The sequence below is a fragment of the Polypterus senegalus genome, chromosome 3, assembly GCF_016835505.1.
Source record: "Polypterus senegalus isolate Bchr_013 chromosome 3, ASM1683550v1, whole genome shotgun sequence".
Taxonomy (NCBI): Eukaryota; Metazoa; Chordata; class Cladistia; order Polypteriformes; family Polypteridae; genus Polypterus; species Polypterus senegalus.
The window spans coordinates 53,520,419-53,542,046 of NC_053156.1; the positions used below are offsets into that span (position 1 = coordinate 53,520,419).

At 36.7% G+C, this 21,628-nt stretch overlaps 1 protein-coding gene across 6 annotated transcripts in view; it reads right to left on the reverse strand.

Moving 5' to 3' along the window:
- Positions 1 to 21,628, reverse strand: part of camta2 (calmodulin binding transcription activator 2) — a 274,044-nt gene that overhangs the window by 178,091 nt on the left and 74,325 nt on the right. For all 6 annotated transcript variants that reach the window (XM_039747208.1, XM_039747207.1, XM_039747206.1 and 3 more), the window contains exon 2: positions 3,635 to 3,758. In XM_039747208.1, the coding sequence (XP_039603142.1) occupies positions 3,635 to 3,668 (34 nt within the window). In that variant the 5' untranslated portion in view covers positions 3,669 to 3,758. The remainder of the gene's footprint in view (positions 1 to 3,634; positions 3,759 to 21,628) is intronic.

Sequence of the window (21,628 nt, forward strand, 5' to 3'; positions counted from 1 at the left end):
ATTATACACATCACGTCAGCATTTTGTCAATTATTACTATAACATGAAAAAAGTTTCTGTTTTACTTATGTGTTCAACATTTCTTGCCTTGCATTTTCTGTCATCCTACATTTACACAGATCTTTGTAAACCAAATAATGATATATTATTTTCCCTATACAATTCCAGACACCTGCTTGCTGCTTATGCTGACTGACACATTTGCAAAACAAAGATGCTGCTGATGAGGTGCAAGGGAATTTAAGGTAGCCTGGCATTATAAATATTTTCATTGGCTTCAGGGATTTTAGTGATAAACATGCCTCCTCGTCCTTTATATCCTGATAAAACTTGTCTATTCTTGTCAATTTTGTCACTTCTCTTGTGCAGTAATCATTACCTTCAGCTCAGACATTTCATTTCCATCTTCTCTGCACTCCAAAGGTGGAGTTGCAAGTATGGTTGGAGTTGATGCTATTAACTCATTGAGGTATTGGTGGGAGTTAACAGTGGGAATAAGAGAGGCAATTCTCAGTTCTGATAACCCGCCTGAGATTAGCGAATTCTCATTGCCTGCCTCACTGTCAGTTTTGCTTCCATATTCGCTCTTGGCTACAGCCAATGCTGCCGCATTGTCTCAGTTGATCCATTCCTTTGCCTGTCTCTTTCAACTCAGTCTCTGGCAGGCCATATGGAGAACTTGAGACCGGTTTAGACTTTCATGAAACTTTAGCTACCTTTTTCCTTTTCTTTCTGAACCCTTGGTCTCCATGTTATGCTTTTTATACATGTGCTTTCCTTTATTTATATTTTATTCATTTTGATTAAAAGCAAATAACAATCCATACATTCAAATCAAACTTAACAAAACCAAAATTCAACCCTTACCTAAAAGAAAAAAAGGACAGCCAGCCAACAAAGTAAATCTTTGAAGGAGCGAGGAAACATTAATCAATGTTATTGATTAAATCCTGACATATTTAAAAAAAAAAAAAAAAAGTTTTGAACAGTTTGTACACTGAAAGATTTCTTTTTGGGAAGTAAGTTTGTTGTCAGAGCAGATGCAACTATTGTAACTTCCTAATTTTTGTCAATACCAATCTTTTATATTATTCTTATCTAAAGTCTGCAAAGAAACCATGCCTCTTTTTTCATAGGCAGTTGTGTCAAAAGCATTGTATCTGTAACTAAGGCTAGTAACTGTCTAGTCATTGCTTGAAATACTTTTATATTGATCTTAGGACCATTTCGGAGCATCAGCAGACAATAAAAAGAAAGTAGGCCAGATTTTCCAAGAATAACAGGCATAACAATACACTGAAACAGGTAAACCTTTAACAATACAGGCCTAATGGAAGTGACTTAAAAAGGGAAACTAGATGAGGCAGTTTGGGCTTGTAGTTAGAAAGCTCCCTTTGTGCCTCCTATTAAAAGTGTACAGTTCAAGACCCACTGTAACAGGACGCATGGGCAGACCCAAGACATGCTAAAGGGATTCAATCTCTGAGCATGAATGGGAGCATCTGGTATTTAACCACAAGGTGTGAGAAGAAATTACTGAGGATATAGTGACCTTTGTTATCCCATCTATTCATATTTCTACTGCAACCAGTACTAGGATTAGCAGTGAAAAAATTATTATGATCACTAAAAAATGTAATTTTACAGTGCACTAAGGCACACTCTAGTGGAAATCTGCTTTTTCTCTGGACATAGCTGTTTAGGCTGAGAATAATTCATGAGGAAATTCCAGTATTCCTTATAGAACTTATATAATCTATTTGCTCTAACATTTTATGGTTGCACGCACAAGTCTTTTTGAAAATTTTGTAACTTTTCAGACATTGCTGAAGGCTACCCAAAGATTCACATTTGGTTTTTGTAACTATGCACCTTCTTGCATTTCCCAATATTTGAAAAATCATGATTGGGGGTAATTGTTACATTAATGCTGCTGTGAGCAAGTCATTTTTGTTTTTTAAATATTAATTACTGAAAAAGAATAATACAAATATTCATGATACAATATAAGCTATAAAGTATATACAACAGGCAAACAGAGAGACTTTCTAATGCCAATAAGATCAAGATGTTTCAATTATTCATACAATTATGCTTACTGTATATACTCACGTATATACAGTCTGGTCTTGAAACTCGAAAAATTGATCATAAAATCAGAACCCAACTTATACCCCCATTCAAAAATTGAACTTGAATGGTAATTGAGGCCAGATAAACAATTGATATTGGAAAAAAAATAATTAAAATGATTCCAGTGCAAGGCTGCAACATAGCAAAATGTGAAAAACATGATTAGGTCTAAATACTTTCTGAATCCACTGTATAAGTCTTAAGACAAATTACCTTAAAGTGGAATAGCACACTGCCAAATATCTCCTCTCTGCTGTTCAATATATATGGAGAAAATATCAAATCAGAGCTGGGGTTCAAAGAGTAACTGTTTTGGTGACCTGAGGGTTGCATTTCTGTTATTTGTAAGTTTAACTGATTAACTTAATTTGGCTGTGTTCTTGCAATTGCACTAAAAGTTAACAGGTGAGTGTGTAGTAGTGAAGGGGAAAATTGGTGATTCTAAAAGTCATGGCTTTCTGCTACAAAAAAAGTGCTCTATGTCAGAGAAGAAAGAGAGCACCAGCCCCCAATAAATAAGCATATGAGGAAAATGCAAGTCTGTCTACTATGGTGGACAAAAGAGGAAAGATTGCCACAGACTGCAAAAATGTAGTAAAAATGCATACATAATGTATAAATAAAATACTTTTGTAGAAAATGTATTTATACATCATCTTATAAGTTATAAAGAAGTGTCAGGCTTCAAAGCCAATTAATCTTTGCCTTTTAGAATGCTTTTGTTGAGTGTATTCCTGCTTTCCTCTCTGCCTATTAGTGTGAGGCCACTTCTTCAGTATTCACTCACTAGGAAGTGCCTGAACCTTTAGTGAATATTAACAAATAAAAGCAGCAAAGCAATGGACTTTCTCATGTAAAGTTGTAGGAGTTCTTCAGAGTGAAATATTTGAGTATCAGTGAGTTCACACATGTTAAGATTTAGACCAATATATGTGCAAGTAAATTTCTGGACTCCATGCAGCCTGCTGAGCAAAGCAAGCACTTGCAAGCTTGAACAAGGAGCAACCTTTTAAGGTTCTTTTTGAAGGTTAATGAGCAGATGTGGAAGAGAAAACACCAGAAGAAGTTTTCCTTCTTCATCTCCCAGTTACAATTTTGGGTATAATCAGACCAAGTCTCAAATTTTAAGCAGACCTTGCTACTAAAATTATTCAAGCTATATCATATAAATATTTTCTACTTCACAAATGCTATTGAGAGGATATGTGCAAAGCATCAAAAAAGAGTTGCTAAATGACCTTATGCACTTAATTCAAGAATTACATATTAGATTGTATAATTTAGACTGTCCAATTAGGACTTATGTATGATTACATATTTCTAGTAGTGTTAAAAAAGGGCTTTGCCAGTGTATAACCATTATAGTTTATGTTTAACAATACAGTATTTAGCATAATCTTGGGTATTAAATACTGTGAGATTAAACCTATATAACTAAATAACTACACATACATATATATATTATATATACAAACAAACACAAAAATATAAATATGCCCACCAGACAGCTCCGTAGTTGTCTCCTTGTTGTTCATCTTGAAGCCTGATAAGGCTTCTTCAGATCCTGAGTTCCTGTTGTGCAGCTTCCTATATCCCACACCTTCCTACAGATTTGAACATTCCAGCTGGAGACAAAAAATAAAATATACAGAATTAAATGTATAACAGAAGCACTATATAGTATTTACTTTTTGGCTACAAAACATTTTGCATCTCAAATATACAAACACGAAAATTTTGTTTTTGATTACATATTGTGTCAAGTTAAAATATAATTTTGACAGTGAGTAAGCCCTTCTACGATACCTGCTTTTGATCATACTTTATGCTGCAAAAGCACATAATATTTTTTCTTTACTTGTTTTAACTAAATGCACATTTTGTTTATTAACCTTGTTAAATCTAAATGAGTTCCCTTTGAGGAGGGTAAGAAACAGTCTTCTAAAAGAGCAACTTTGTGCCCCACTAACTGAAAACCAGAGGTATTTCATAAATACATGCGGGCATTTTCCAAAATAAAGAAAATGATGTTTTATCTTATCAAAATAGTAAAACTGACTTATTTACACTCAACAGCAGAAATACATTAAGTCAGGTTTGGATTCAATTTAATTTTTTTTTTTTTTTTGTAAATGCCAAGAATGAGCAATTAACATAATGAATTAAGCAGTATAGATTCAATTTTCTTTCTTGGTATTAAAATACTGTCAATATATTGGTTCTCTCAAAACAAATGTACTGTAAAATAATAAAAGGTACTGTAAAAAATGTAACAGCCTCAGGACAAATTTGCTGAAGCAAACCATCAACACCCAGTAGGTACCTGAAAGTGTATCTTTTTTTAACAGTTATATTTATTTTGCTAGACGTATTTATATGAAAAATACAAAAAATTATAACAGCAGGCAGCTGGACAGTGGTGATGCTGCTAAAGTCACTTGTTACATTGAATTAAAAGAGTTAAATGGCCAGTAATTAGCTCTCCAGCCTGACACCAAAGAGAATTTAAGAGAGAGTGACAAACTCCTACATAGTTACCAATAAATGATGAACCAAAGATGGACTGAGTTTAAATAAGTGTGAAGTGAGAGAAAGCAAAATTGTGATTACAACAGGCAAGCAAGAACAGTGCAGGAAGGAGATGCACTGAAGAAAAAAAATTATTACTGTAGTACGGGTGTGACAAATTCAGATCTCGAAGAAATGCATTGGCTTCAGGCTTTTGTTCTCAGTACTTTAATTAGTAAATAATACATTTATACTTTACTTGCACTGCTGCTAATGGGACATAATGATCTGTTCTGGTCCACAAAATATTTGAACGTCTCTCTCAGGAAGAAGAAGAATCAACAGCATTACAAATGTATAGTATGTAAGAATAAGACCACTATAACACCAAAGATTTGAATAATGTTTTTCACTATCAACAAGAATTGGTTTAAAATTAAGAAACGTGTTTGGAGAGAAAATTAGTTTGAGACTCCTATGCATACTGGCCATCTGTTGGCTTGCTTTTCATCTCATTATAGTTTGGCTACTGCTCAAGAAAATAGAAACAATTAAGGGTAAGACAGGAAATGGTTACTACATAATTAATAAAGTGGTTAGAATCAAAACATGCAGCCACTGTAGACTTCCCATGAGTTTGGGACTTGGTCTTGTCCGTTTCGGGAGATGTACATCTAAGGTGGAACTCCATTAACAGTGGTGTTATTTTACCCATTTTTTGCTATCATTCCAAGGTATCCTGTATTTATTGAAATTGAGGGACTTTAATTAAAGTAAATGCAAGTATATACAGGTATGAGTACCAGAAAAAGGGATCAGAAAGAAACAGAAAAGACAGCTAAAACTTCATCTAATTCTAAACAGGCCTCAAGTTCAAGGTATGACCTGCCACAGACTGATGTGGAACAGATAACCAAAAAAGAGATCTCCAGGGACTTATTGGAACTGAGCATGGCCTTACCATCCCCGCTACCACCCCAAATCAGTGGCGCCGACTCGAACCGGGCTTGCTACTCTGCCCACGAAGCAGACAGAAACAAACAGTCCAAAATGAAGGTAATGATCACCGCAATGATTACCACAATAATTACTGCTCTCGGGGGACATAAAGGATATAACAGACAAATGAGAAGCTGATTCAGAGTATTAAACACCAGGAGAAATGTTCAGTAATTACTTTGAGGCACCTTTAAAGGAATACTAGAAAAAATTGAGGAAACAAATTCAGGAAAATGCGAGTAAGTTTGAGAATAAATTTAGAGCGCATGGGGCTCAGCTTGAAGACATTAAGCAGTCATTCATGACTCATATTGAAATAGTTAAACAATTTGCTTCTACCTCTGATGGAAAAGCAGTGGCTGCAAATTCATAATGCAAACTATTTGGAGACAGACTAGCTGCACTGAAGGATAGATATAGAAGGAATAATATCAGAATTGAACTGTGAAAGTCCAAATCCAGTGAAATACATAGCTGAACTATTCTCTAAAACAATTGGAGGGGACTTTAAAACAGACACTAAGATATCAGCAGGTTACCGCATACGTGGATTGAATGCCTTAAAACCTAGAAGTTTTGACAAATTACAATTCAAATTAAATGTTATGTAACTTCTCAGACTGAAACAAGATATTATATTTGAAAATAACCACATTCATTTTTTTCCTGATTTCTCACCTTCAAAAGCTGCTAAACATGCCACATTTTACAACATTAAACAGTGCTTATACAAAGCAGAAATCAGATGCAGCCTCTTATATCCTGCTAAATTGAGAGTGGATATTCAAGGCAAGTTCTACATTTTTAGTTTTCCAAATGAAACAGAAAAAGAAGGAAGAAAATTGATCCTGACACTTTTTGAAATACAATCGTGAATTACATCAGCACAGCACAGTAGATCTTACCTGCAAATTTGGTCCATTCGTAATAAGACTTTTGTCGTAATTATACATTCTGTTTTCTTCTCAGCTATTTTTATGTGTTAATTGCAATAATAATTATACATTTTTAGTTATTTTTTTTTTTCTTTTCCTCCCAAAGAGGACTGTTTAACATCATACCCTTGGTTTATTGTATTAGTATAGTATTATCATATGGTATCTGCTTCTCCATGGGTACTGTTTAACATCATTTCCTAGGTTTAATCTTTCAGGACTGTTTAAGATTATATTATAGGTTTATAGTATTTGGACTGTATTGCTAATAGACATCTCTGCTTTAATCCTTCTACACCGCTCCTGTGGGGCTTGTTTTGTTTTGGATGTGCTCTGCCTCTAGGTATGTCAGAGGACTGGGATTTTGTGAAGTGTGAGCTAGCCTCACCATAGGGAGCAAATTGGGGGTGGCGGGATGGAGTGAGGGGGGAGACAAAGCGGGCAAGCTATTTCTAATCTATCCTTTATACCCCCACAATTGTAAGTGCCAACACAACAATAAGCTTCATAGCACTAACTCCTGGCAAAATTATATGCAAGTATATACAGGCATGAGTACCAGAAAAGACAGCTAAAGCTTCTTCTAATTCTAAACAGGCCTCAAGTTCAAGGTATGACCTGCCAGAGACTGACCTGGAACAGATAGCTGAAAAAGAGATCACCAGGGACTTGATGTTGCAGCATCACCTCCAGCCAAGATCAAAAGTGGAAGCAAAACTGCAAGTGAGTCGGGCAGGAGAACTCATTGCTTACAGAAGGATTATTGGAACTGAGCATGGCCTTACTATCCCCGCTCCAACCCCAAGTCAGTGGCGCTGACACAATTATTCCAACACAAGTACCAATACAACAATAAGCTTCACAGCACTAACCTCCGGCAAAACTGGAAATTAAGGTAAAAGCTATCTTATTTAATAATGTATTATCTTAACTTATCTTGGCTTAGAAGCACTGTCTCTATGACCAAACAGTGAACTTTGTGAGCTAGAATGTCAAAGGTCTCAATCACAAATTATAGAGAAAGAAAGTATTCTCTCACCTAACAGGTCTAAACGCCAAGATAGTGTTTTTACAGGAGACCCACTTGTTAAACAAGGATCAGTTTTGGATGCAAAGAGATTGGACTGGCCAAATATTCCACTCCAGCTATACAAAGAAAACTACAAGTGTGGGAACCTTAATACATAGAACAATCTAACTAGTAGTATCAGATGTATTATCTGATTCTGAAGGGTGATATATGATCGTTATGGGTAATTTATTTATCTGTAAAGTGATTTTGATAAACATATACGCACCCAATGTGGATGATACAGACTTCATCCAAAACATGTCTACAACCATTCCTAAAGTGAATACCCATAAAATAATAATGGCGAGAGACTTTAACTGCGTTATAAATCCAAACCTGGATAGGTTTTTTCAGCAGTGCCTTAAATGTATCCATCCATTATATATTTGAGAGTAGGATAGGTTTAACCATTAAAGCTGATCACCAAGCTCTTAGAAGCGAGACGTATTTTAAACGTAACTTAAAAATTCTGTAAAATGAGTTTGAGAGTTTACTACTAACTACTAAGTTAACAACTGATAAAAGGAAAAAAAATTAAAGCAAATCACAAGAGGTGTAGGATGTAGTTAGTTAAAATAAATAAATAATGCAGCTGTTGCAAAGTACTGAATAGCATGTCTAGAGTAACATGAAGCCAAAATTATAGTGAGGTAAAACAACTGTTGTTTTACAACTGAATGTCAGTTTTTGCCTTCAAATAAGACCTTTCTCCTAACCCTACCTTGGAAACAAATGATGGCTGCTGTTTGACAGTCTTCTTCCTAACATGCTTGTCATAAAATTTGAGTGACAGAAAACTGCTGCACACAAATAATTTTACTACTAATTTTAACATAAATAGTGAGAGAAGTTTTGTTCTTAGAACAACGATTTACAAACCAACATATAAAATCAAGTACAACACAATAACTGTAAGAATTACAAAAGATTGACATTGATTATAGTTTTGTATGCTTTAAAATAACAATGCTTCCTAAGAACAACCTTTACTGTGTTTTCTCACTTACTCATTCTACATTAAGATTAAAGATCAGCATATTATTGACTGTCTCCACCATCTCTACAGTCTTCTCTTTTAACACTGTTGCATGAGGGGAAGAAGGGAGTTGGAGGCATTTAAAATCTACAACCATATTGTTGTTTTAAGATATTTGCCAGTAAAAAAAAAAAAAAATCACATTACACAACAAAATCGTAAATAGATCCATGATTGTCATCCTTATGTTAACCCATTAATGCCTAGTGTTCCATTATTGGAACAACAGTCTGTTAATTTTATCCGTTATGTATAATGCAAGAAGTGGATTTGCCTAGTGTTCCAATTTTGGAACGCCACATAACTCCACAGTGGAATGTAATCATTTTTTATTTCTCTTCAAATTCTTGTTACTTATATTTTTCTACGCAACATATGTGAATCTCATGCACAAACTCCTTAGGAATAAATGGATTAAAGACTTACAATCTGTAATATTCCTGTCCTCGTGTGAACACCAGTAGTTAGTTATATTAAGAATAAACAGAAAAGTAAACAATTGTCAGCTTTCAGGTGACCCAGGGGGTGATAGGTGCTCACTGGAGAAGATGCCGGTAAATTAAATTTATTGTATTCTTTTACTAACAAAATTCAGGATCTAGTTACACAAGTTAAAAGTCCAAACAGAAATAATTATTTTGTTTCCCAAATCAAATGTAAGACTGAACTGTAATTACAACATAAATTAAAAAAAAATCAATAACTGATGACACAGCAGATAAAGAAGAGTGCCTCTGGCATCCTCCACTCCTATGGTCTCAACTGGGTAAGTATCTACATAGACCTGTTTATCAACTACACAAAAAATTTCAAGATGTGGGAATATTATGATGATAATAATAATAATGATTACACTTATATAGTACTTTTCTCCACACTCAAAGTGCTTTTTACGTAGACAGAGGAAAACCACTTGAACCACCACTAATGTATAGCACCCACCTGTATGATGTGACGGCAGCCATTGTTGCATTTGTACGCTCAATACACATTAGCTATTAGGTGGTGAAGGGGTGAGAGAGACAGCCAATTAGAGACAGGTGATGATTATTAGGGTCCAGAATGGATGAGACCATGATGAGAAGTTTAGCAAGGATGACTATAGAGAGTAACATACTGGTCTGGAGTCAGTCTAGGCTGCTGAGCGTGTAATTTTGGATTTTTTAAAGACAGCCCAGTCTGTGCATTTAAAACAGGCTTGAAGGCACTGCATGGACTTCCCATGCCGATCTTTGTGATAATACAAAGGTTTCTCTCTTAAAGACTATTTTTACTACTACAAAATTAGGATCTGATGAACTAAGTAGGAGTAGGGTTCAACTGCCTTTAATATTTCCTATGTACTAGTTGAGCACTCGATTTTAAGAATTTGGGCAAGTAACATGCTGGTAAAAGTTTGATAGCAGTTTCTTTTTCTGTGAACACTGGTTAAACTTGACGAAAATAAAACTCAGTGACTGAAGACAGTGATACAAGTTTCTACATTACTCTGGGGATACTGTTATGTCCTTCAATTATCAATTTTCTCTTTTTGTAACCACCAGTGTACACTATTGTTGATGTATATGGCTAACAATATCTCCATTTTAATAACTGGTGATGGCAGAGTCTTTATAGGTATATCAAATCTGTTAAACCAATTTTATCCTCAGTTATTTTCTGCCTACCAGTCTCCTTCTAATGCTGTAACAGCCTGAAACAACACCTATGCCTGAAGTTTATTCCATTCTGCACAAAAATTTTTTCAGTCATTCTCCAATACCATCTTTCTCACTTTTACATTATTTTCTGGTGGCATCTACACTAGAACAAGCTATTAAGTTTTAAAAAAATACAAGACTCACTAAGAAGGCAGAAGGTAATACGTGAATTTGCGTAAATTTTGATGTAACAAGTACTCTACTGGATCTGTAGGATGATTACAAGGGCCAGGATGGGGACTCCAGGCCACATGAAAATAAATTTAAATCTTAAGAAAGATAAATATAAGCCTCCTGAACATGCTAATTTATCTGCTACACTCAAGGTCCAATTGGAATAAAGCAGACCTTTTTCTAAAAAATGTGTTGAAGAGAAGGGAAGACAGGTTTAAGACTAACAAGAAGCATGGTGCTCTGGAAGGTGGCATATGCAGGAGCAGGTGAGAGAGAGCTCTAATGCGCACAACGTTCAAATTTCAGATAAAAAGTGCCTCATAGTGAAAACAAATGGCCCAGATTCCAAATTTGTGGTATAAAAACCATGAGGTGTTATATCAAAAAGATCAGATAAATGCAGATCACTGTTATGAAAAATACTGGATAAACTAGTAACACTCAGACACTTGTCCTCAAAGAAAGGTTGTGCATGCACATCTCATGAAAAACAGCACCTCAAGCTATCTGATGTGACCACGGCTCTTTTTCTGATACACATACCTGCATGCTCATTAGACACAAAACCAAATAACATGGCAGAGGAAGCCCACACCTGCATTTCCTTTGTCAAGTATGACTTTCTGTTTGCCCTGGAGTGTATGACCAGTCAGCCATGACTGTGGTTTTCCTGTCAGCCATGGCAAGCATCTGTGTTGTAGCTTGCCGTGAAGTGCATGGTCGTATTGCCAATTGCCATGAGGAAGACATCACCAGCAGCAATATGTTCAAGTCGCTGCTTACCATGAGAAGGTCCTGAAGGCCAATTCATGGGTTGTGATATACTTATCATGGCATAAGCTGTCAAGTGAGACCAAGGACAAAGGCCCAGGGGTTAGCATGTGTTTGAGTGACAAACAGGCAACCTATAGCATTTTATATTTACAAACTTAGCTAGTGCATGTAATTAACATCGACCCTCAAGAGTTAACTTTTGCCGTGCACCATCTATTTGAATGTATTTTGTAATGTATGTAATAAAAGTAACAAAATGCATTACATTACAAATGTTTGTGATGCACCATGTGTTGCAATGACAAATGCATTTTATTACTACAAATATTTGTAAGCGCCATATGTTGGAATGAAAGAGAAATAGCAACCACATGGACAACAAAGATACAGTCACACAGACACTTATCCTGTTAGCAAAGTGGATAGACAGTTGAAAGCATTAAATTCCCAACATTTTTGTCAAGCTTATTGGTTAGTTAACCGAGATAATTTGTGCATTTTTCACAAGTAGATCATACTCTAAAGCTTTATAAGCATATTAAAAGCAAAAAACATGAAGTGTGAATATCACATTCTATCAAACCTGTAGAAGTATTATGTATATTATGTACATAATTACATAGATGTGATCAAGAAAATAATAATATTGCACATGAATAATTAATTAGTTTTTCTGAAACATCTCTCTATTATAAAAATAAAAATAAAAAAAACTTGGGACAAGGCTTTTTACCTGCGACAAGACGTGATATTTTGAAGAGAGACAGAGAGACACTTCACATCCCACGAGACGGGCAAGCTACATCTTACTTACAACCTTTGGAAGCAAGTCCCATGGTACACATGCAGAGCAGGTTAGAGATAATGGAAGTAGAAAAATTCGAAAGTCGCAAAAAAATGACAGCAAAGATCACATTAGTGCAAACAAATGAAAAATATGATATGCATGCCAGCAGCTGATCGCACAAAGAGGAGGTAAAAAAACAACTGTTATTTTTTCCCATTGTATCACCTTTTATTTTATTTTTTTTAATTTTATTAATTTCATTGTAATCATTCCATACAGATCGATCAATTTTTACAAAAAATAGGACTGAAAACAAATCGACACCCACCTCTGAGAGAGAGGGAGCATGGCCAACGGGGTAAAACTTAAGGCTTGTAAACATACCTAAATTGATGAGTTTAATAGGCCAATAAAGATGAATGGAGAAGAAAAAGAAATTGCTTCCTTGGTGCTTTAACAGCTTATTCTAAAATATTACTGATTTGATCCAGCCAAGTTTTGAAACAATTCTGTACAGATCCTCTAACTGAATATTTGATTTTTTCCAATTTCAAATAATATAAAACATCGGTTTCCCACTGATTTAAAAGAGGAGAGTTAGGATTCTTCCAGTTTAGCAAAATACGTCTGCATGCCAAAAGTGTATTGAATGCAATCACAGTTTGTTTGTCCTTCACCACTTTAAACCCATCTGGAAGAACACCAAACACAGCTGTTAATGGGTTAGGAGGGATTGTGACACCAAGGCTGTCTGAAAGGCACTTAAAAATATTGGTCCAAAATGATGTTAATTTGGTGCAGGCCCAAAACATGTGACCCAGTGAGGCTGGGACTTGATTGCAGGGTTCACAGGTTGGATCATGCCCTGGAAACATTTTGGACAGTTTTAGGCGAGACAGATGTGCTCGATATATAATTTTGAGTTGAATAATTATATGCTTTGCACATATGGAGCGCAAGTGAAGTCTCTGCATTGCTACTTTCCACTCCTTTTCTGATATATTGATTAAGAGATCTTTTTCCCATTATCCTCTTGGATCTATGAAAGGGAGGGACTGCAAAATAATTTTATATATTGCAGAGATTGTGTCTAAGTCCTTGAAATTGAGCAATATTTTTTCCAGCATGGACAAGGGTGCAAGATGAGGAAAATCGGGCAGGTTCTGTTTAACAAAGTTCCTAATTTGAAGATAGTGAAAGAAATGTGTAGCTGGAATGTTAAATTTGGAATGTAACTGTTCATAGGATGCAAAGATGTTATTTATATAAAGATCTCTAAGCAATTTAATCCCACATTTTTTCCAGATATTAAAAACTGCATATGTTTGCGAAGGTTGAAAGAGGCGGTTCTCTTGCAGAGGTGCCACAGATAACAGCTTCTCCATCTTAAAATGCTTTCTACATTGGTTCCATATTCTGAGTAAGTGAAGCACAATTGGGTTATTAGTATATTGTCGATAACTTGAATTTATTGGGGCACAAAGCAGGCAATATAAAGAAGTACTGCAGGATTTTACTTCTGTTGCGGACCAGGCCTGTGTATGTTCATCTATTTATGTCCAGGTTTTTATAGCTTGTATGTTTGATGTCCAGTAATAAAACTGAAAGTTGGGTAGAGCCATGCCACCTTCTGCCTTAGGTCTTTGTAAGGTCACTTTTTGGATATGCGGATGTTTTGAGTTCCAAATAAATGAGGTCACTGTTAAATCCAATTGTTTAAAAAATTATTTATTGATGTATATCGGAATGTTTTGAAATAAAAAAAAGAAGTTTAGGAAGAATATTCATCTTAACGTTAATTCTTCCAGCTAGAGTGAGATGAAGGGTTGACCATCTATGTAAGTCTTGCTTAATTTTTTCCATGCAGACGGCAAAATTTTGTTGATAAAGAGCTTTGTGATTACTTGTGATGTTTACCCCTAGGTATTTAAGCTGATCAGCAATGATAAAAGGTAGGGTGTCTAATCTAATATTATATGCTTGAGAATTCAATGGAAAGAGTACATTTTTATTCAGATTAATTCTGAGACCAGAGATCTTTTGAAGTTCTGTAAGTGCTGTTAAGACTGCAGGCACAGAATTTTGTGGGTCTGATATATACGGTACCATATCATCTGCATATAGAGAAATTTTTTATTCTAGTCCTTCTCTGATGATCCCTTTTATCTGATCAGCATTTCGACAGTGAATCGCCAGTGGTTCAATGGCGATTGCAAATAGCAGGCTGACAAGGGGAATCCTTGTCTGGTACCACATTCTAGTTTAAAGTAGTCTGAACAAATGTTGTTAATACAAACTGAAGCTTCTGGATTGGTATACAGTAGTTTGATCCATTCACAAATGTTTGGGCCAAACCCAAATTTCTCTAATGTAGCGAAAAGGTATTTCCATTCAATCATGTCAAATGCTTTTTCTGCATCCAATGATAATAATATTTCTGGGGTGTTTGACTTTGCTGTTGAGTATCCATATATATAATTCACTAAGGCATGACAACCATGGAAAGCATGCCGGAAGGGGCGTGGATTTACTAAGCCGCCGACAAGTCATGACACCTATAGCGCACGCAGGAAGGAGCCACGCCCACCAACTCCAAGACCACTGGATACAACGACAACTCGCAGGGCCACGCCCACCAACTTCGGACGCGACACAGAAAAAATGGCGTCATTTATATTCGTCTGTTGTAGAGGCCACATGCAGTGCAGGTCAGGTTAATGTCATTGCATGTCATGCACCTCCGAGCTACGTTGACTGTTCATAGAGGCATGTTTCTCGCGGAGGTGAATTGCCATATGCAGCGTGTGAAACTGTTTGCGAGGGGTATCCCATGGGATCCTTAAAACAATCCTTTACAACTGAGGTTAAAGCACAATGAAGTAAGCAGTCTTTGAAAAACGACTTTTCGGTTACGACGCACGACCGCGTGCACCATAGCAAACTTTAACACGCTACATACAGCTATTCGCATCCGCGACAAACATGCGTCTTCTTAGATGCTCCTGCAGGAACACGGAAGACGTTTTCCTGCCCACCAACACTCCTTTTTCACCAGTCGGCGTCCACCCTCACTCTCTAGGCATTCACACTGCCTGCCCATTTGCCCGGACGCAAAAACTCACCGACCACCCAGTTAGTCCCTTTCGTCTGTGGTAAGAGTCCACATGCATGTCTGAGTCACGCGGCGTTTGTTATGCCACGGGTTCACTATTGTGTTGCATTTTGCTCTCTCCAGAGTTCCACCTTTTCATTCACTTACTGTTGTATTCTCACACCAACCCGTTTTAGACATCCGTGTCTTTCCAGAAGTGTTTAGCATTCAATAAATAATTATGCATGACATTGAGCGTGTGTCTACCGGCAGAGAGGCATGGGTAAGCCGTTGAACCCCATTCGGGCTGCAAACCGTGGAATTCCCACTAAGTGCGACTCATACTCTCCCACTGGTTGCGTCCCAACCCTTTGTACACACCCTCCTCCCACCTCGCTACTACCTTGGTTGGGTGGTCTTGGTGGATTATATAGAGAAAAGCAGCCAAAACCACACAGAGCAATGAAACGTCTACGTCAGTCACAGGTACATCTGGACTGTGTAAAGACGACGACTCAAGAGCGAGTTGGAGGTGGGCACATGAGCGGTAGTGCATACTGAACGACAAATCAGCAGACTAGCATGACGGACGGAGCTGAATGGACGTCCTTCTCCTCTCCTCCCGTTCCACACTCCGCATCAGGGCCTGCTGTTTTCCTGCATTGAAGTGACATTACAGCATCTAGTAATTCTGATAGCACCAGAGGTTTATCCAGTTCCTCCGCACTAAAAGTATCTATATGTGGTACCTGTAATGTATCCAGAAATGTATTAGATTGTGTGTTGTCTTCTTTAAACTCAGTAGAATAAGGATTTATAGTAGTCTCTAAATGTGTGCATTATATTTTTATGGTTAATGACTTCGTCTCCGTTCATGTTGGTGATTACTGGGATTGCATTGCTAACTTCTTGCTTGTTGAGCTAAAAGCTTATTAGCTTTCTCTCTGTGTTCATAGTAATGATGTCTGGATTTATAAATTAGTTGTTCAGTTTCTTTAGTTGTCAAGAGGTTGAGTTCTGAATGCAGAGCCTGCCTTTTCAAATGTAGAGCCTCACTTGGAAGCCTGGTATGTTCTTCATCTATTCTAGTAATTTCGCTTTTTAGCTCTGATACTTTCTTTGTTTCTAATTTATTCCTGTGGGAAAGATATGAAATAATCTGTCCTCTTAAGAATCCTTTAGAGTTTCCCAGAGTATTCCTGCAGAAACCTCTGAGGATTTATTTGTCTCTAGGAAGAAACGGATTTGTTTGAATATAAATTCTGTACAGTTCTCGTCTGCTATTAGAAGCGGGTTAAGCCATCTGCGTGGTGAGTGTGGGGGGGCATAGTGACTTTAGCTCCAAGATCAGAGGTGCACGGTCGGAAATAACAATAGCATCGTACTTACAAGATTTAATCATAGGTAGAAAATTATTATCTATAAAGAAATAATCAATTCTTGAGTAGCAATGATGTACTGGTGAGTAGAAAGAATATGTTCTTGAGTTTGGGTTTAGAAACCTCCAGTGGTCTGATAAGTTGTGGTCAGTAACAAACTGTGTAATTGTCTTTGCAATGTTAGATGTCATCTCCCCTGTGACAGGAGTCCTACCTAAGAGTGGATTTAAAACACAATTGAAGTCCCCAGCCATTATAATTTAATGAGTGCTCACATTGGGAATAGATGAAAATACATTTTGTATGAATTCCTTATCATCGACATTAGGTGCATAAACATTTATCAAAATCATTTTACAATTAAATAAGTTGCCCATGAGCATTACACATCTCCCTTCAGGATCAGATACTACATCTGATGCTACAAATGAGACTGTTCTATGTATGAGAATTCCTAAACTTCTAGTTTTCTTTGTAAAGCTAGAATGGAATATTTAGCCAGTCCAGTCCTTTTGCAGCTGGAACTGATCCTTGCTTAGTAAGTGGATCTCCTGTAAAAATACTATTTTAGCGTTTAAACCTGTTAGGTGAGAGAATACTTTCTTTCTCTTTATTTCGTGATTCAGGCCTTTAGCATTCCAGCTTACACAGTTAACTGTCCCATCATGCAAACATTGATTCTGATTTTTTTATGTCATTTTATAGTCTTAACTGAAAGTGAGACAGCTTTAACCTTAACTTCCTATTTCCCCAAGAGTTATTGCCATGCAGCCTATTGTTACGTTGGCAGTTATAAGGATTAAAGGGATAGATTAGATATAGCCTGCTCTCTTTCTCTCCTCCCCACGTGAGGCTGGACCCCACTTCACAAAGTCCCGGTGCTCTGACATACCTAGAGACAGAGCACGTCCAAAGCAAAATAAGCCCCCACGCAGCGGCGTTTGAGGATTAAAAAGTAAAGATATCTATTGCCAATATAGTCTAAATACTATATGCCTAAAATATAATCATTAACAAACTATAATTTAGATCTATAATTAGATCTAAACACTAGCATGGACAATTGCTTGCGTACTGAAGAGTCTATAGCTGAAGATGGAAGCTGTAGTCGCTGTACTTTGTACATAAGAGCCAGAACGAATGTTATTTACCTTGATTTATTTACTTATATTCCTACAGCATGATGTCACAAGTAGACTGCAGAGCTTCCCATGAACATATACAAAGTACAGTGATGGCAAAAGTGCAACGTACATTCTTTCTCCGATGTAGAACCGTTATCATCTGAGTTCACCTCTGTCATAGCGCATCTTTATGTGAAAACAAAGTGTCAGATCGGGGTTATTATTGTGAATGCAACTGGTAGAATAAACAAAACAAAGCTAACCATTACAAGTATCATAAATTTACACTAGCAGTTACAGACTCAAATCAAATGTATGTTTTTATTCTAAAATAGTAAGAATAAGAGCAGCTCACTTCTCAAAACGGATTTGTCCGGGATCAAACCAGTGAAGTTTTGATTACCAGTCAACAGTTGATACCGTTGCGCCACCGAAGTGGCCGTATCAAAGGTGTGTGAATGTCGCACCCTAATGCGAGTTCTTTTTCTGCAGTTATATTCTTCAATAGAAGTGCACTTGTTCTGTTATGTTTGTACCTTTGGTGAAAGTGTTTATTTGATATTTGGACTTCAGGCTTCACACATTATACACTTCATGTCTACATTTTGTCAATTATTACTAAAAAACATTTCTGTTTTAACAACGTGTTTACATAGATTGATATAGACACAGAACACATGAAATGCATGTGTTCCAAGTAACGATATAGTATTTATAAAAAGTGTCATTTTGCTTGACTTCTCACTCTATACAACTCTAAGCAACTGACACACAGGTAAACAGACATGAGCTAAGAAAACTGTGTGACAGTGGGGGGATGCGATAGTAGGCAGCTTGCTAGATGCTGCTTATCGACATATTTACAGGACAAAAGACCTATTACACCTAATAAATAAGGACCAGTTTCACTTGCAATGGGAGTGAAGTGGCCAAATTTGTCATTCCAGCTATGCAAAGAAAACCAGGGTTGTGGGCAACTTAATACACAGAACTATTCCATTTGTAGCGTCAGACGTAATATCCTGAAGGGTGATATGCCATGGTGAAAGGAAATTTATTTAATACATTTAATACTAAAGTGATTAAGATAAATATCTATACACCTAATGTGGATCAGATAGATTTCATCCAGCATGTATCTGTGTCTATTCCTAATGTGAACTCTCATAAAATTAAAAAGGCCAAAGACTTTGTGCTTTAAATCCAAACCTGGATAGGTCCTCAGCTATATTGACGGTGGCATCTAATACTGCAAAAATAATTACAGTTTGTAATGGTTCAAAACTTATTGGACGCATTGAGGTTACAAAATCCAAACCTAAGAACATATTTCTTCTCCTGATAAGTTCATCATTGTTACTAATGAACTGATTATTTCTTCATTGACAATAATTTTTTTACCACTATCAAATCTTTACGCACAATTTGTTTCTGACCACGCCCTTCTAATCATGGAGCTTAAATCACTATGGCCTATACACTCATTTCATAGCTGGCATCTTAAGCCCCTGTCATTAGCTGATGAGACTTGTACAGAATTCATATCCAAGCAGATTGACTACTTTAAAGGAATACTCTGGGAAACTTTGAAGGCATTTTTAAAAGGACAGATTATTTCATATCTTTCTTACAAAAATAAATTGGAAACCTAAAAGGCATTTGAGTTAATCAGTGAAATTACCAGACTAGATCTAGAATGATGGCTACCCAATGTAATGTTATAAAAAATGGTCAAAGCATCCCCATATACATTAACAAATCTTTTTTTAAGAAATTAGATTCAATCATAACCTAATTTATTCAAAACATCCACGTATCCAAAGGATGACTCTACAATTACATAAACATAAACTAATAACTCAATTGCCATTCGTTTACTCAGAATATGGAACCAATGTAGGAAGCACTTTAAGACAGAGAAGCTTTTATCTTTTGCACATCTACATGATAACCACTTTCTCCATTCTCTTAAACATATGGAGTATTTAATGTTTGGAAAATGTCTGAGATTTATCATTTAGAGACTTGTACACAGATAATGTCTTTGCATCCTACAAGCAATTAAGCTTCAAATTTAACTGCTCATAGGTAGTGGTGTCAGAAAGCATCAAATTGCTCTTTGTCCACTACGACTTGCACCTCTTTTGTCGGCTGGTGTAATAACAATGCTGTTGTCATTATGTAGCAAAATTAAGGCCTTCTGTTCTTTTTTAGAAATGTAGACAGTCAGATGTCTTGCATGTAACTGGCTGGCAATGGCACATCTTATTTCCAATGTATTGTCAGCCAGTATCTTCTCAGTTTGAATTACCCTACAAAAACCACTTGAAATAAAATCAAAATCACCCTGGTTAAACTCGGAAATAACAACCATTTAAACTTACAAGATTACTTTAAAATGAAATCGAGTGATGTGATCTGCCCAGAATTCTACAGCCTCCCAAAAATCCACAAGAAACCTTCAAAATGCAAACCTGTGGTCAGCATAACAGGTGTACCAACTTATCTAAAAGAATTTTTTATATGTTCAAACATTTTACATATGACTCAGATTATTCTGTTAATAGTGCTGAGATGGCATTACAGCACCTGAAGAATGCCTCGGTTGATGATGACGAGATCATGGTTTCTTTTGATGTTGTGTCGTCATATATGATGATCCCAATTCATCCGTTCACAGAGACTTTATTAACAAAACTAAATAACGAGGGGCAGCACGGTGGCGCAGTGGTAGCGCTGCTGCCTCGCAGTAAGGAGACATGGGTTCACTTCCTGGGTCATCCCTGCATGGAATTTGCATATTCTCCCCGTGTCTGCGTGGGTTTCCTCCGGGTGCTCCAGCTTCCTCCCCAAGTCCAAAGACATGCAGGTTAGGTGCATTGGCCATCCTAAATTGTCCCTAGTGTGTGTGTATGTGTGTGCCCTGCGGTGGGCTGGCGCCCTGCCCTGGATTTGTTCCTGCCTTGCACCCTGTGTTGGCTTGGAATTGGCTCCAGCAGACTCCTGTGACCCTGTGTTAGGATATACCGAGATGGAAAATGACTGACTGATGACTGACTAAATAATGACCCCACCATAACGGCACAAACAAAACTAACCACTAAGGACATACATCTAACATTACTTTCCCAAAATACCCACTTCCATTTTAATGGAAAATACTATAGACAGAAAAAAGGCAAGCCAATGCGCTCTCTGTTATCAGGACTCTTAGCTGAACTGGTTATGCAGCGATTTGAAAGCGCGTATCTAACTCAGTTCAAAGTAAACTCTGAATACACTATATCAATGACACATTCATAATATTAAGTAAACAGCTGAATTAATTCTACAACCACATCCACTCAGTATTCCCTGCAATCCAATTCACGATGCAAAAAGAAATAACTGGATGCATCAATTTCCTTGGCATTTCTATTGAAAGAGGTAACCACGCCAGTTAAATTACGTTACATTAAGTGTTAAATCGCAAGGATTGTTATGTTGAAAAAATGCTACACTTTTCCAGCAACCACCCTTCATCAAAAAAACACAGTAGTGTTAGGACTTTGTTGAATAGGATTAACACCCATTGTTACACAATGGACACAAAGAGAATGAAGGACATTATCTTTTTCATCTATTCACATCAAATGGCTACCTCAAGACATTTATTAAACAATGCCTATATAGGAGATGCTGCAGACCTCAGCAAACAGTGTACTCCAACTCGGTCCTCCACCGCACTTACCACACCCTGCCTTATCATTGTGGCATGTCAGAAAGTACAGGACGTGTCATGTCCAGATCTGGTATCAAGATAGCTCACAAATCAGCAAACACTTAATGGACTGTCCTTTTGAATGCCAAAAGCAAAAAGTCGACCACAAAGACAAGAAATGCAGTTTACAGCATTCCATTCAATGCATACCATGCG